Consider the following 17,613-nt stretch of genomic DNA (forward strand, 5'->3'; position numbering starts at 1 on the left):
CACTATTTATTATGCGAATGTCTGAATTTCCACCCAGATGCTGTTGCTGACAAGGAAGGTCCGAGAACACTGTTAGGAGTTAAATTAGTTGTCATAGAATCCTAACTGTTAGCAAATTCCTAAAACAAACACACCAATGAATCTCGAATGTTTTTATTAGAAGTTTCATTTCTCTAAAAACAAACAGTATTAATTTTTGATCGTCAAAGAGGCAGAAGTATAAGCAAAAGTATCCGTGAGTAAACGGGTTTTATGATATAACTTCGCATTAGTAAAAACGGACGACTCTCTTCTAGGTATTATACATATACACATTCTTGAATATACGTAAAATGCACATGGCGGAATTGCGCTTTTCGATAGGAAATGATCTGAATTCGATTCTCGTCGTGATAGAGGAACTTTATATGAGCTTTTTCAACTAAAGTTTCAACTGAGTTAGTCCATCTCATACCGTGGCTGCAGAGTATTTCCTCATGGAAACTCGAGTTTTTCATCCCGCATATAGACAAAAATAAGTACACGACATTCTGCGTAGTTGGTGGATGAAGTGGTGAGTTGTAGAGTAACGGCCCTTCCTCAATTACTTATACTCCTGAGAGGTGTCCAGGGCCGTCGCTAGATTAGATCGTGCCCTGAGGCAAACAATTAAATATCACCCTCGATGGATTATAAGACAAAAATATAAGAAAATCTCCAATTACTGTTTTGTTTTTATTCAAAGAGAAACATTAATGCAAAACGATTACATTATAATATTAATTAAATGTTTGCTCTACGGAGAAATCGCACAATGAAACTCTTTATAAGCGCTTCTAAATTAAATTATAAGCTATGTCCGCCCCTATCAATATAGGTGCTAGAACAATCAATCTTTCTTGGGTCATTGCTGTTCGCAAATAATTTTTAATCAGTTTAAGCTTGGAAGAACTTCTTTACGCACTTGCTACGCCAACAGGAATTGTTAGCGTAGCGACGGCGCCTATGGCAATATGGCTGAACGAGTGCCCTTATTAAGCCGCGCCGTGAGTCAGGCTGCCTCTGTGCCACACCCTGTCGATGGTACGGGGTATAGCATAGAGGCAGCCTGCCTTCCATCACACGAGGATTGAAGGATTTTTCTTGCTGAAAAACAAGCGAACCGAATAGGAAAACACACGCAGTGATTTAAGGCCAGTTGCTTCGGCCTTAATTCAAAACAACTCAACCAAATCCCAATTTCCTTTAGCATTGTGTTTTCTGTGGTCCGCCGACCACTGGCATCCTTTAGAGGTCGAATAAGACTTCCAACCGCTGCTCATCTAAATATAACAACAGATGAGTAGGCTTCAAAAAGGTTTCTAGGTTTGTTTTTTTACGACTCTTTATTCATCATTCCTATTTTATTATTTTCCTAGAGAATATTTTACACGTTTTTTTACGAGATTTTACGAGCGACTCTTTATTCATCATTCCTATTTTATTAGTTTCCTAGAGAATATTTAACCTTTTTTTTTTTTTAACAAACTGCACCGATCACCTCCTCAAAACCTAGAAATATACCCACGCATATACTCATCAGTATTCTTAGTTTTATCCTCCCCTTATTAACTGCAATTACTTGCTTTCGAGGTTATTCGGGAGATAAGTGCATGTGTCACTCCTGTCGTTGAGGAATAACAGAAACAGGAGTAAATAAGTGAAACATGATTGAAAAATCTTCAGGAATGATTTTTTTCAAGTTTTCCAATATTTTTACTCTGAATTCCTGTATATTTTATTATTATATTCTGAAAAATATTTACATCAAAGAATCAATTTATTATTATTATTTTTTATTTCTTTTATTTTTTATTTATTTATTTATTTTTTAACATTTTATTATTTCTCAGATAAATTACATACATTATAGGAACACAATTATGCATAACAAATACTTTCTCATACATAAAGTGTTTTAAATAATAATAATAATAATAACAATAACTGTTTACAACGTATATTATTATAATATTCATAATGATGATTATTGCAGATGTTTCTTTGTAATTTTACACTATATATACGCTATCAATGGATATAATCACTCTATATTGCATACTTTTGTTACAGTTATTACATACATTACATACATTTGATTACATATGATACATTACATACATTTGTTTACATATAATACATACATTACATACATTGGTTTACATGTGATACGTACATTACATGCATTTGGTTACATATGTTACATCTTGGATGAGAACTAATTTCTCTGCTTTCATCCTCGAAGCTTATATGTAAGCTTAACTGAGGATGACACCAGTTGGTTATTATTTATTGGTTTTTTTGCAGTGTTGGGAAGCTACGAAATCTATGATTGAGAAATTCGCGCGCGCACGCATACACACACACACACACACACACACACACACACACACACACACACACACACACACACACACACACACACACACACGATAACTTGGAATGTCTTGATGAGTCGCTGAACTGGAAGCATGAACGAATATATTGTGTTTCATTAAGTTTGTATGGTATTTTGGGTGCGTGTTTCTTGTTCATAGTATGTCCTTAGAGCTCTTTTCAGACTATTGTGTTTGTAAGGTTTCTGTGTTCAAAAGGTAATTTGTTTATCATGTCTGGGATGTAGAAGTTTCACGTGGCCTTTCCGTAGTGATTATTTATATGTGATATAATTAGTTGTCTGAAGTCTTGTTATACGGTATGTATTTCTGACTGTCCTGTAGTTGGCATCGAAATAATGTTTTAGCAAAGCTGCATAGTGACATAAATGTTTTGCTGTCAGTATTTTGTGTTCTGACATTGCAATGTATATAAGGTCGTTATTTTCTCTTTGTTCCCAAAAGATCAGTTTTATCATTTTGTATTGTAGCGACATTAATCTATTTAATTTGTAGGTATTATTATTATTAGTAGTAATATTAATGATTAATACTATTTTCCCTCATTCTCCTCAATATAATGATTGTTGGTATAGCAATGCTACTTTACGAAGGAATAATTATAGAACAATATGGATTCTTATTGTCTTTCTTGTCCAGTATGTGTTTCCTGTCTGTATATATGTGTGTGTTCATGGGATTGATTTGCCTATTTCCAGGAGGAAAAGCCTACTCATCTCTGTATTATGCCTACTAACTTACTTTCAGTTGAAGAGGACTGATAAAAATTATGCTCCTCGTACATTTATTAATGGACAAATTTTACTCGGATTGAGTATTTGAAACTTTTACAAAAAGTTCATAATGAATGTTTAATTTCTTGATCATCTAAGTAGAGTAATTATTTGGACAATAGATCAAGTGTTAACTAATAAATATTTATTAAACCTACTAGTTTCACCAAACTTTAGCTGTACACACATTTGAATAACTGTAAAATTCTAACGATTATAGTTACAAACTAAAATAGCATTGAACGTGAGTGATACACGTATCGCGTGTACATGACTAACTAGTTATTGCAAAGGAACGTTCTGTAGTTTGCATTGAAGTTCATTTCCTGTGTGTTAAGAGATTTAATTAGGGTCTTCCATATCTGTGGGAGTATTAAACCCTGGTTCCTGTTAAGGTTATCAACAGAGCGAGCGACTGTAGCTGCTTCTTTAAACATTCGGGAGTGATAGTCTTCTTCTATGTAAGGGGAACAGCTTTTATCCCACTCAATGACATGGTTAATTATAGAAAAATTAGATGACAGGCCTGATATGTCTTGTCTGTTGTTTTTGACGTAACCAATGTGCTCCTGTCTAATTTCTAGGCTTCTTGATGTCTGCCCGATGTAACTTTAACCACATGAGCATGGAATATTGTAAACTCCAGCATATTTATAGAAAGGATGGTTATCTTTTGGGGATCTTCTGTAGGTTTGAATGCTACTCTTATTTTGGTTTGAGGAGACTAGCGAGCTTGTTGGAGATGCCACTCACATACGGAATTGCGATAGTTTTGATATATTGAGTATCCTCTCGCTCTCTTTGTGGTGGTTCAGAGAAAAGGATTTTGTTGAGTCTTCGTGAGTAGCCGTTCAAGTACAAATTATTAGATATCAATGTTAACGCGTCTTGAAGGTCCTTGTTATCTGCTGTGATGCGGACAGCTCTTTTCTTTAACATGTGTACTACACTGAGTTTGTGAGAAATATGGTGAGAGGAGCTGAAATGTAGATAGCGACCTGTATTCGTAGGTTTCCTGTAAACCGATAGGTTTATATGGCCATGAATTTGCTTCTTAATTAAGATGTCTAAGAACGGCAGTTGTTTGTCTCTTTCAAGTTCCAGAGTAAATTTAATAGAATGATGAAAGGAGTTGATCTTATTGAGGAAGTCAAATAGGTCATCCTTGTTGTGGTTCCATACAATGAAGATGTCATCTACATATCTCTACCAAATTGTTGGTTTAGGAATTATTTGAGATATGATTTTATTTTAGATGTGTTCCATAAATAGGTCAGCACAAGAAGGTGAAAGTGGACTGCCCATTGCCAAGCCAGTTAATTGTTGGTAAATCGTATTCTTCCAAGAAAACTAGTTTGAATTTAAGCAATGATCGTACAGTGAGATTATATCTTGTGGGAACAAGGTACCTAGGATGCTGATGACTTCCACCACGGGAACGTTTGTAAAAAGAGAGGTGACATCTAGGCTAGCTAGAAGATCATTTTCTGATATGGTAATGTTTTTTTAATTTTTCCACAAAATGTTGTGAGTTTCTGATATAATTCTCTGAGTTATGGATATGTTGTTGTAGGTGTTTGGAGAGATGTTTGGACAATAAGTAGGTAGGTGAGTTGATTCTATCCACAATAGGGCGTAAAGAAATACCATCTTTGTGCACTTTTGGAACACTTAGAGTCTTGGAGTTAAAGGGTGCATGGATTTTAGTTTTTTAATCAGATCGAATTACTATGCAGTGTGGCCAGTTGGACACACTGCATAGTAATTCGTTTGTATCATGGTGGTTTTTTAATGTAGGTGGTTTATAATGTAAAGATTAGAATGTTCCTACAAGGAAACAATTAGGTTCAAATCCCGTATAGGACGTGAACTTTTATAAGGGCTTTTCATCTGAAGGTGAGTTAGTCGATCTCATTGGGTGGTGGAGGTATTTTTCTTCCAGGAAATTAGGGATTTTCATCTCTCTAGACAGACAAATCAATCAGAAGAATACACGGAATTTAGTGATACAGCACACTGATCTCATAGGCTTAGTTGCTTCGGCATTGATTTCAAACAACAACAACAACTTGAAAGATATAGGAGACGCATACTGGTATGCCCTTTTGAATATACTGTAACGCTATCGTCGTTGAACTGATAACTCGAGTGAAATACTATTCTTTGTTTCAATGAGTTGGCATTATTATGAAAGTTGAAACTTAGGATGTAATGACATTATATTAGGTCTGTTTATAGAGAAATTATTTGTCCTAATTTTTCTGGCTCGTTTGTATGTATAAAGTTGAGGTAACTGCCACTTCATATTAGACTAGCTAATTCACTTTCAGTTGTCAAGTCCTTATAAAAGTTTGTACTTAGGATGGAAATCTGTAACAATATAAAAACGACTTTTAGTCAATCCAGTAACTGTAACAGAATAAAATGAACTTTTGAAGGACCATTTTTCATAGATAAACGTATTTTTACGAAAATAAAATTTTTCTAGCTGTTGATACAGTACTAATACTGCCCTGACTAATGCATGTCTTCCCTGGGTTTATAAAATTTAATGTTCTACAGCATAAATAATTGCACTTTCTTAAAACTGAATATTTTTTTATTAATTTCAGGTTAAATTGGATAAAGATGGGAATTCCTACTTCTCCACATTGGAGATAACAGATGTCACAATAGAAGATGGAGGAAAATATAAAGTTACTGCTAAAAATGAGCTTGGAGAAAGCAATGCAACTATTAGTCTAAACTTTGACAGTAAGTCTTTGCGTTTGTTAATATGAATAGTAATATACCGGTTTTTACATTTTTTTTTTCAGTTTTAGACCTTTTTTCAAATTAAATAAATAAAATTTAAAAAAATGAATAAAAATTTACATTTAAAAATTAAAATTAATAAAACTTTCCACTGGTCCCATTTTATAAAATTTTCTTCACAGTTTCTGAATTAAGAATATTCCTTTTTTTCTTAAATTCTCTCCTTCTAATAGTGTCTTCTCACCTCCTTTATTAAAACAAGAAAATACATTGCAAGAAGTTAATAATTATAGGAAAAGTAACAATTTAAGATTGCTGTAAGTTGGTCATAGTCTTTTCCACAGTTTTACTTAATAATTGTAGAAAGACCAGTGATGATTTTCCATGTTTGAAAACTGTATAGCTGGGGCAGTAGCGGTTTCGTATGATCATACAACGGCCGTGAGTCCCTTTTACGGGAAAGTATGACACCATCTCAATTCCTTCTCCCTAATTTTATCCGAGATCGGAACCGGCATAGCAGACGAATCAGGCCTATGGCTGAATCTTTCACGGGACTGGTTTGCCTGTTTGCGGGGAGAAAAACTCCAGATAAACTAGGGAGAAAAACGCTGCTGTCCACGCCCGGCTAACTTGATTATGTCCGAGAAAGATCTTTAAGCTCCTCACGTCAGCGACGGGAATCGAACCCAGGAATCGACTCCGTTCCCAGGCACATACATGGTTGCGAAGCGCACAGCCACTCGGCTAACCACGCTTTGTTTTCACGTACGAGTTCAGATGCGTCATACAAATATATTAATATAGACATGATATGTTCGTCTACTTTCCTTTCGAATTTTTATCACCAAGACATCTTGCAAATATTTGGAGACAAGGTTTAACAAATCCTTCTCCATCAGAGAAAGACTTTCGTTTTTTTGGCCAACGCTAAAACAAATTGAGTAGAAAAGCTTCTTTCATTGCCAAACTTTCATAACTTCTCTTAACAAACACATTTCGTCTTCTTTTGATTTCTTCCTTTTTCTTAATCACATATTCTCTCCGGAACTTAGACCCAAGGCACTAGCATCAGTTTTCCTTCTATTTCAGTCGGGTGTTGTGTTTTATAGTGTCTATCAAGATCGTGCCTTCTTATTATGTGAGAAAGTGTTTTCACAAACAATTCACATCGGTTTGCCTGACAGATTCGCTATGACCCTATAAATAAAAACTCATTTTCCCACTGTTTGTTGAATTCTCGCTTAATATCACCTTCTGTTTTTCGTTTGCTCATTTTCTTTTTGCACTGTGATGGGTAAATGAATGTAAATTTTTGAAAAAGTAAAGAACTGTAAATTTAAGTAATACCCTTATTTTAAGTAATGTTTTCATTGCCGAAATGAAGCTTATTCGCTCTTTATATTTAAATAAGAACTGTAAATGTTCACAAAGGACAAACAAAGCACAACTCCGTAGCGCACGCTGCGTATCAATTGTAAACTAACTGACAAAAACCTGCGACGCACCGATGTTGCTAACGCTTGGCACCTCAGGGTCAAACAAGTGAATGTGCACGAAACAATAAAATCGCTAAAAATAATCACCAAGTATTAGCTTATTTTTTCTACAAATCGGTTTTTGGTTAGTATAAATAGGCTTACTTTTTTATTATTATCACAGGGTCCAATGCGCTCCTTTTTGGCTCATACGCCATAGGTTGGTCATTCCTGATCTAGATTAATCTGCCAGATAGCTAACAGTAAAACATGTTGATGGCCTTTTTTATTTTATTTATTTAAATAAACCTCATTCACAGAAGGTTGTTAATCTATAGCATATTTAATCCGAATAAAAGTATTCTAACGAGAGTCCGGTTTGTTACTGTTTTATCCACATTTGTAAGCGAAGAAATGCTTGATAAACACCAGTTATTCTCATTCTCGATGTAATGTTTTTTTTTTTTTTTTTTGGTGGGGGGAAGGGGAAGAAGGCACGACAAGTTTTATTACATTATATCGAGGAAGACGTTGATTTTGTCTATATGTTGAAAGACGTTTCAAAAAACGGGGATAGAGTAGTTCAGGTTAACATTACTTAATAAATTAACGAATTTATAATTTATAACACATAATATATTTTATACACACTCTGTAATATCAACTATACTACAGAGATAAATATAGAAATGTTTACTTAAGTTCAAGTTCATTCACAGTGGATGGAGAATAGCAGTGCAAAGTGCGGGGTTCCACAGAACGGGGGGGAATCAGATGCAGTACTCAATTAAGAATTTTGAATTTAGTCATCGATGATATAAATTATGTTATATCTGCGATGCCTATTCATATTCATAATTTCAGGATATTTCTATCATCATTTTTTTTTTAAATGTCTCTTATTCGCCAGTCTGATATGAAGTCACATGATGTCACAAGAAAACTTTATTGCCATGAGAAGGTATCATCTCAATGTTTTATACCCGGAAGCAACATTTTGTTTCCTAAAGATCATCAGTGACCACTGATAATATTTATGATTTACTTTCTGCGTATAGTAAAGAGTATTATATTAAACAAAGTGTTTAGTAAAGGTTACTAAATATTTATCTCAAAAAGGGTGAAAAAGATACGTTTCCAATTGACGATTTTTTTTTTTGTATATTGACTGAATGCACTAATTTTGAACTTTATTAATTAAAAAAAAACAACAACCTAAATCAGTCATTTTATCAAATTAACATATTCATCGAACTTTGATTATAATTTTAATTTAAATTGAACTTTGATTTTTCCTATTTAAACTTTTAATTCAATATATCTAACCTAAAATTAAAAACACATTTCAGTGGCCAAATTTGAATCATTAAAACAGATCTTATCCGTATATAAAATGAAAATAATATTCCTAGTGCGCTCGCTTGATAAACGCCAGTTATTCTCATTTCTAGATGTAATTTATTTTTTTTGGGGGGGGGAGGGGGAAGGCACGACAAGTTACATAATGAAGAACATTATATTGTTCATCATTTATATTTTCGCTTGAATTTTTTACATTGTCCCGATAAATTTCTGGTTGACTCTCTTGATTTAACTACTTAATACTACTAAACAACAGGAAGAGACTAATCCTATGAACTCAGCATAGCTATTGTAAACGTTCAAATAATCATGTTAAGGGGTGAAGCTTACAGAGAAAACAACCAACGGCTACTCTCCGTACTGGTTGTACCCAAAGCCTTACTTATCAGAAATAGAAGGCTGTCCTTCATTTCTCAATCTATTTTTTAATATTGGAGATGATTTTGAACGTATTGGACTTCGTTAATTTCATCTGCGGTAGGGAGATTATCAGAGATTTATGCAAAACAGGTTCTCTTAGTCTTACAACTTTTTTGAACAGCGCTGCTAATCGCCTACCAAATATGTCATCATAACTTTTCTTTATGTTTTTTTTTTTAATTAGTAGAAACTAATTCCGATTCATCATCAAAATGCGAAATATCTACAGTGCAGTATATAGTTCTTATAGATATCTTTTATTTTTTCCACATAGCTCGGTGCCCCTGGCGGCTGCCAGGTCCGACACCTGCTTGATCCGCCTCTGCCTCCAGTTGAAAATAACAGTTTAATTTCGAAATCAAATGTTTAGAGAGAAATAAAATGGAAATCGAGTATTCTACCAAATAGAACATAGTGTTGAATCATTTCTGTAGAAATATTTTCACTTGATTACAAAGTATATAATTGCCAAGAAATTATATTTATATATATATATATATATATATGTGTGTGTGTGTGTGTATATAAATGTATGTATATAACATTCTTGTATATAATTAAGCAAACAGTTTGCGCGTGAAGTAATTTCTTGGCAAATGTAATTTATTTTGTCACCAAGTGAAACAACATGGTGAAAAAGTAAATTATGCTGATTTATTGTGTCTTACTGGGTCTGGCTCCCACTGCATATACGCAGGACTACGTTAATTTTGGACTGAATGAATTTCTTTCACAAAAAATGTAGTCAGATTATTTTTTGAAGAATATACCCAATTTTTGTGTGATAATGGCTTTAAACAGAAAAATGTTCGTCTGGGAGCTGGCCTGCTGGATACCGCTCATTCTCCCGCTGAGCGATAGGCCTTTGCACGCTGGCAGGCTTTATCGGCTGCTGTGCGGATCTGATGCTTGACGCGTAGGAGGTTTTTGCTTGCTGCTGTATAGAGCTGAAACCTGCATGACGGAGAACTGACTTGTCTATGGTTGTGTGAGGCTGGGATTCGACACAGTGTTTTTGACGAAGTTAAGATATTTTTATTAATATTTTAAAATAGCTTTTTGAGGTACATGAGAGAGAGAGAGAGAGAGAGAGAATCTTTTTAGCCCCTTCATGAGTTTTTGGAATCCAAAGGGTGTTGAACTAATGAAATCCTCATTAAAGATCTAAGTAGTGACCCTTTCCATAATGCATAGCATATACATATCTGAAGGATGTGTCCTTTGCATTATTGGACATTAAAGCAATTGATGTGAAGTCAACAGCCTGTATATATAATTAGACTGGTCGTGAAGATGCTTCATGTATAAGCCTTGTTTGCTTACACTTGGATAAATGATTAAAAGAAGAATGTAATTTCTTAGCAAGTGTGTTCAAGCATTTACGTTAATATTTGCTATTTACACATTTAGATAGATACTAAGAATGTTGAACGTTATTATACACGTATAATTTATATGCAACAGCAAAGTGCATTCCAGTGCTCAAGAATAATCTCATCACACATATATGTGTGGTGACCTAATTCTTGAGAATTAACCAAAATTGTCCAATGAAATAAATGTTCATATGCTACGATGACATTACCTGAGGAGTGAGAGAGCAGTAAGTTGGTATAGCAATTTTAACTCTAATCTGTGTTATGTGCAGGACTATGTTAATTTTGGGCTGAATGAATTTCTTTCACAAAAAATGTAGTCAGATTATTTTTTAAAGAACATACCAAATTTTTGTGTGATAATGGATTAGAACAGAAATCAATAAATGGATCCGGGAGCGAGAATAATATTCTAATATAAGTGCACTTAAAAAAGCATACACGTTTAGCAAAAAATATGTCAGAAGTATAATGAAGTGAAAGAGCAGAAAAGAGTGAAACACAAATAAATAACGCCTCTAATACCTCTTAGTAGGTGTTTTGCTTATTCCTCAAAGGGAGTAAGTCGACAGTTTTGCAGGACTCCTTTATGCCTTTTCCTTGGCATTCCAGTGCACAAGAATAATCTCATCACATATATGTCTGGTGATCTAATTCTTGAGAATTCACCAAAAATGTCTAATGAAATAACTGTTTATATGCTATGGTAACATTACCATGAGAAGTGAGAGAGCAGGTAGATGTATGGCTACCACAAAGAATGTTACACCTAGTTTTGCATATTTTATTAATATAATTAGAATATAGCTCTATAGGCCCTTTATTAGCCAGCTCCACGTTAGGAGATCTTTGGTACCGACAGAGGCAAATGCTGGTCTTGAAATTCACGCTTTCTCTTGTTATCATTCAGAGAATGAGAGGTGTGATTAAAGTCTGATTAGCGGAATAATGAATTGCTGACCATTTAAAACTATGTACTGTATTTAGACATTTATGTACATTTAATCATACAAATACAACATTTATTTTACATATGATTACAAATATTCTACCCTACAGTTCTTTATAAACTGGTCAATAAAAAGTTGGTTGTAACTTAATTTTCCGAAGCAACACGCACACTTGTAAAGGCTGGCTGAAGCTCACTGGCTAGAGCTACTTTGACTGCGTATGACCCGTGTTTAAGCAACAGGGTGACGTGGAGGGAGCGGGAATGGTTATGCGCGCACATGAAATCACAGTGCTGAAGCGAGGACCTGGATGCTCCCAGAACCGAGCAAGCCAAGGTAGCTTGACTAGCGTCCGCCTTCAATACACAACGCAAAGCTCAATTATTGCCGCGCAAGCTTAAACGTCTTATGTCTACAAAAATAAAAGCCTAAATGGAATGCTTATAAATGCATGCATTTATTAACAAATAAATATGCCTTCTCTCTCAATTAATGAGCTTGCACAGCAAGCATGGAGAATTCGCCACTGGGTACAGATAATTTTTACCTCTCCAGAAACTCGAGTTTTTAAACCTGCAACTCAGTTGCAGGTTTAAAAACTTCACGCTAGAAATAATGTTATTTCAGACTGTAATACCTGGTAAGGTTCGGAAGATGAGATGAGATGGAGACAGTTACATGACCTACTCTTAAGTCTCCAATCTTTAGTTGTAATGAATTTGATTACTAGTGATGACTAAGGGTGAAGTAAAGCTGCCAATGGATTTTCAAAAGTTAGTACTAAAAAGAATTCCTCTTACTTCCTTTGAAGAATGAGAGGATGTTAGCGAACCTTTTATGTATTGATATGCCACTATTAATAATCCTCGGTTCGAGGATACTTTGTGGTTGGTTGGCGAAATTGGCGTTCCTGTGAAATTGGTGATTTTTGTCTGTTTTTATTGTTTTTTCCCTTAGAAAAGTAGTGTTTTGTAGTATACTAGTGTAGATTTTAGTGTTTTTAGTATTTTATCACATATTTTTTTATTAGATTTCAATATTTAGTATACGTTTGAAATGGCGCCAAAAAGGGCAAGAAATGTAATGGTACAAAACAGCACTGCAGGCGAGAAAAAGAAGGTTAGCCCTGCTAACGAGGTTTTTGAGGAGGTTAATGAAAATGAGTTAACCTCCAAAATAGCGAAGTTGAAGCAGGTCAAAGAGAGACGACGCGGGAATTGCAAAAAGTCGACAGGCGTTTAAACGAACAGAGGGAGAAAAAGAAAAATAAACAGGAAAATAAGAAATAACAAAGCAAGGAAACAGGTAAAGCAGGAAATAACGGAAATCAGGTAAGCGATGTTGTTAGTAAAAAGAAAAAAGTTATTTGGCATGGTGACTCTATAATGAAACATGCTATAGATGAGCGAGTTATAACATCGAGTTTTCCTGGAGCGAAAATTAAGAATATAAACGAAGCAATTAAAAACAGAAAAGAAAAGTTAACGAAATCGTAGTGGTAGTAGGTACGGACGATTTAACTGGAGATAAGTTCAGTATGAGAGAGGACATGAAAGGGTTGTTGGAAGAAGCGAGAGTGAAGAGTGAGAAAGTGAAAATCGTTAGTATTTTACCTCGCTATGATATAAATGAATTAAGAAGAAGGGCTATGATGGCAAACGATTCGATGCGTAGGCTGTGTAGAACGAATGGATGTGAGTTTTTTGATGTATGGAGTGAGTTTGAGGGAAGATTGGATTTATATAAGAGGGATGGCCTACACCTGAATGCATTTGGTATCAGGAGTCTGGAGAAACTAATAACTGGTATGAGACCTAACACAGAGAGAGTCAGGGAAACTAAATTATAAAGGAAGGAATGCTGTGAATGTGTGTATCGACAATGTTATATAACTGGGTTAATGACGGGAATGGACTTTATCATGGAAATGTTGACGAGGAGATAACAATTTCGGGCTTTTGTATTTGTTCGGTTCGGACCCATCATATGTATGCAAAGCATTAGAGAAGAATAGAGATCTGCAAGTTATCCAACTGTATCAGGCAGACTGCAGACAAGCTTTTTCTTTTGAAGACAATTCAAAAGAAAAAACAGGTACATCATTATGTCTGTACACGAATGCTAGGAGTATCTGAAACAAAGGGATATAGTCAATATGTGGCAACCTCAGATTGTAGGTATTAGTGAGACCTGGCTATCAAAATCAGACCTACTAACTGGTATCGAGTATTGTATACTGTATCTCTGGGGTACAGTATTTTTAGGAATGATAGAGAAGATAGGAGAGAAGGGGGTGTGTGTTGCTAATGATGTCGGATGACTTGAATCCAGTTAGAGATGAGACCTATGATTGTAGTACTACTACTAACGATATTTCATGTGGCAGTGAGTTTAAAGCGATCTGCAGAGGCAAGAAAAACAAGTACTTTTATTATGTTAGTGAACAAGGTACCAGCAGTCTGTGTAATATATTTCTTGACAAATAGTGCAATTAGAGAAACTGGGATAAAAACGACACTAATTAATGAATCACATGTCCTTCCATACAGAAACTACATATGTTGCACTGGCAAACACAGTATCTAACTAAAAGCTATTGTTATTAATTAGATGTGTGTGAGTTCACTCACCGCAAAAACAGTTTTAACACGTTCGGTTGAATGTTATTACTGTTTTTGCCGACGATCAGGGCCGACTATACGGACGGTGAAACACGTGCATTTGTACGGGTCGACAAAATTGGCCTAAACTACACGAAAAATAAATAATAAAAACGTCATTTATTCCTTCTCTGTTGAAACCAGACTTTAGAATCAAAATACATAAATACAGTTGTGCAGTGATTGTTAATAATACTTTTTTTTTTGATACCATTATTAGGCTTTGGCTTTTAAAATAATTTCAACTTTCCAATATGTCTGACAAAATAAAAAAAAAACTATCAGGCGAAGAATTTCGCAAACGAAAATCCGTAAAAGAACGCTATATTCACAAACAAAGCGGGGCTTGGCATAAATATTTAAAAACCGAAACAGCTAATGTAGTACAAGAGAAAATAAGCGAAGGACCGAACCCAAAAATTCTGAGCTGATGGCAGATACTTCTAATAGCGATCCCAGTAATGTCGATATTAGCAATAATGAGGGAAAAAACGAAACTGATTTAACTCTTCCTCTTCAAAAAAAATTTAAGTCGTGAACTTGAAATGAACATTGATCCAGCAAGACGGAATCCCTCTTTAAGTGATGCAGAAAGACTGGAAATCGTAATGAAAGATCCGCCAGCGAGACTAAAAAGTGATTTCGTTTTTCTGCGCAGTACCGGTAACATTTGCAAGCGGCGAGCCTAGTCTTTCAAAACTAAAGCTTATTAAAACTTATTTACGTTCTATAATGGCCGAAACTCGATTGGAAGGTCTTGTCATGATTTCAAGTGAAAATGAAATCGGTCAGAAATTAGACTACATTGGCCTTATTTGTGATTTTGCGAATATGAAAGCAAGAAAATTTTAGTTTTAAACAGTAGGTTTACATTTTAATAGTGAAAATGTAAATTAACTTATGTTAAGATATGACACGTGTTCTGAAATCTAAAAAAAAATATATTTACCATAGTTACGTGTTTGTGATTTAGCATTTCAATTTACACGACGTGATGAGCATTACTTACACGTAAGTTAATAGTAACATTATAAAAACAATATTTTTAGATTGTGTTGATAGTATTTGTGACATTAATGAATTTTGGAGCAATAAAATTATTGATTTTTCAAATAAACTAACTTTTAATAACTGCCACTTTGTTATAATTTAATTAAAATTTACAACAGGTGCATTTACTCTACGTTTGACGATTACACTCGTCTTCAATTGATTTTAATTCCCCGTGCAGATGCACTTTTAGAAACAAAATTCCACCGTTAAAGAGTTGTCTCTCTCTTTCTAAAAAATATAGTTTATGATAATTTTTAATTAACTTATGAATTTTAATTAGCTAATGTTACTATTCAGAATTTATGATCAGTCATGTTGAAGCCTAGCTTAACATCGGCTTTAAGGACGTCATTAAAATAGTTTTTTAGGGATAGAGAGGCGGCAAATGCTATTACACGGGGCGACATGATGCATCCATTTATTGTTGGCTTAATGAAATAGTGCCTGTGGAAATGGCGTTTGTTTCCATAGCTAGACCGTCCAAAAAAGACCGCTAAAGGCTCGATTCTTGTAGTTGACTAAAGAAACATTTTCTAGATCTTTCTTCGACGATTCCGAAGTTATTCGATATTTGACACTAGCAAGTTATCTACTGAACGATGAAAGTTATCTGCATCTAGGTATTAGATAACTCTCATCGCCAGGCAAACACTGCCGCCTAGTTCATCTGGAACTTGACGCGTACGTTAGCATGCTCGGATTTTAGAGCAAAGTTTACAGTTCTGCCGTCTTTTTCCTTACATGTTGTGTAGATGACAGCCTCACGAGTACGAACACACTGTAGGGAATTCACACCTCTCCCATTCAAGGGTATAACAGTAAAAACGGTTACACTTAGTTTGGCTGCTTAGCACATGAGACCGACACGATAACGAACCTAATGATAAATATCAATTTCTTTACTTCCTTAATTTTGATTACCAATACCCCCCACCCCTTTGAAGCTAGGACATGACTAATAATATAACATAAGAAACTGTAAGAGCATATCATTAGTTAAGTTACAAGATAATATTCGCTTTGCTGCTCGAACTCCGCATTTTGTTATTCGTGCAAAAAAATCCACCACTGTTTAAACACTTGTTCTTGTGTTGCGGCCCAGTGAGGTCAACTATCTTTAATCTTAGATCCATCACTAAATTAGTGTACTAATTAACGAAGAAGTAGTAACGATATTTTATAGAGTTTAACAATATTTAGGTGGAACTTCAGCTTTGGCTGTACTTTAATGAAATTTGGTATTTATGATCTACTGCAATCTGTTATTTCAGTTTTTGGCCGAACTCAGATCATTTTAGTGATAAAAGAATGTGGGATGATTCAAAACGAAATAAAAATTATTTGCCAAAAACCGTATTAGGTGACAGTCTATAGCGTATAGCCGAAAATAAAAAACAAAAGCGTAAAGCCAAAGGGAAACTGCCTTTTGTGCTAATTATTACGGTGATAATATGTCGCTATACAAATACTTTTGGGAAACTCACCTTTTATTTTATTTTTTTTCTATAAAATGATTTTCGCATTTTGCATATTCAGATCGGGTTGAGACTTATTTGCTGGTTTAAACAAACCAGCAAATAATTTTTTTCTTTGTTTTAGTGAGAATTGACCTTGACCTACTTTAAGTCTCTCTTTAAAGATAGCGGTACCGTCTCACTTGAATGGAATGCGCCACGGTTTAAAACAGAGTTATATATAAATCATTCTCTTTGTTCTATACTACTGCTCATTCCCTCCTCCTTTTCACCTCGGCAACGAACAGTATATTAGTATTACACTACTACTAGCGGAGACGCAATATTACCCCTTACTGTCTCCTATTATTGGAAATTGTTTTATTGCTCTATTTTCCAGTGGATTAGTTATAGTTATTCATGAACGATGTCAAACTGTTACGCTCTGTGAAGGATTGCGAAGGGTGGGGGGAGGCAAATGTACAATGATATCACATCACAGATAAAACAGTTTTTCATTTTTCTTTTTAATTTTTGAAATGAGAAACGTACCTCCATAACATTTAAAATACTCAGGAGTAATTTAAGGTTTAGCTCAAGAACTTTTTTTTTTCCACGAGTGGTGATCCAGGCACCTAGTGCTTTCCTTAAAATTTTCGAAGGTCGAGACAACGTTTTTCAACACAATTATTATTACATTAAAGATGCACAAGATATTTCTTATAACAATCAGTGGCGCAGCTGCTGTGGGGGGAGGAGGTCCGTCCCGGGCGGCGCTTTGAACCTTTTTGAACTTTTACAGTTAAACCTAAAATACAGTCTCGAGAACTCAGTTCCAAATATTGTAATAATACTGCGAATTTTCCTCACGATTGCTGTAAGTGTTGCTAGTTGTGAGAGGAGTTTTTCTGAATAAAAT

The 17,613-nt window shown here is 34.8% G+C and overlaps 1 protein-coding gene across 5 annotated transcripts in view; it reads left to right on the plus strand.

Annotated features, from left to right (window-relative positions):
* LOC150108743 (twitchin-like) overlaps nucleotides 1-17,613 on the plus strand; it is a 2,666,638-nt gene that overhangs the window by 106,557 nt on the left and 2,542,468 nt on the right. For all 5 annotated transcript variants that reach the window (XM_090390962.1, XM_090390961.1, XM_090390964.1 and 2 more), the window contains one exon: nucleotides 5,800-5,941. In XM_090390962.1, the coding sequence (XP_090247088.1) occupies nucleotides 5,800-5,941 (142 nt within the window). The remainder of the gene's footprint in view (nucleotides 1-5,799; nucleotides 5,942-17,613) is intronic.

Source organism: Typopeltis vanoorti, chromosome 3 (genome assembly GCF_054136105.1).
Source record: "Typopeltis vanoorti isolate ZY-2024b chromosome 3, IOZ_Tvanoo_1.0, whole genome shotgun sequence".
NCBI classification, from domain to species: domain Eukaryota; kingdom Metazoa; phylum Arthropoda; class Arachnida; order Uropygi; family Thelyphonidae; genus Typopeltis; species Typopeltis vanoorti.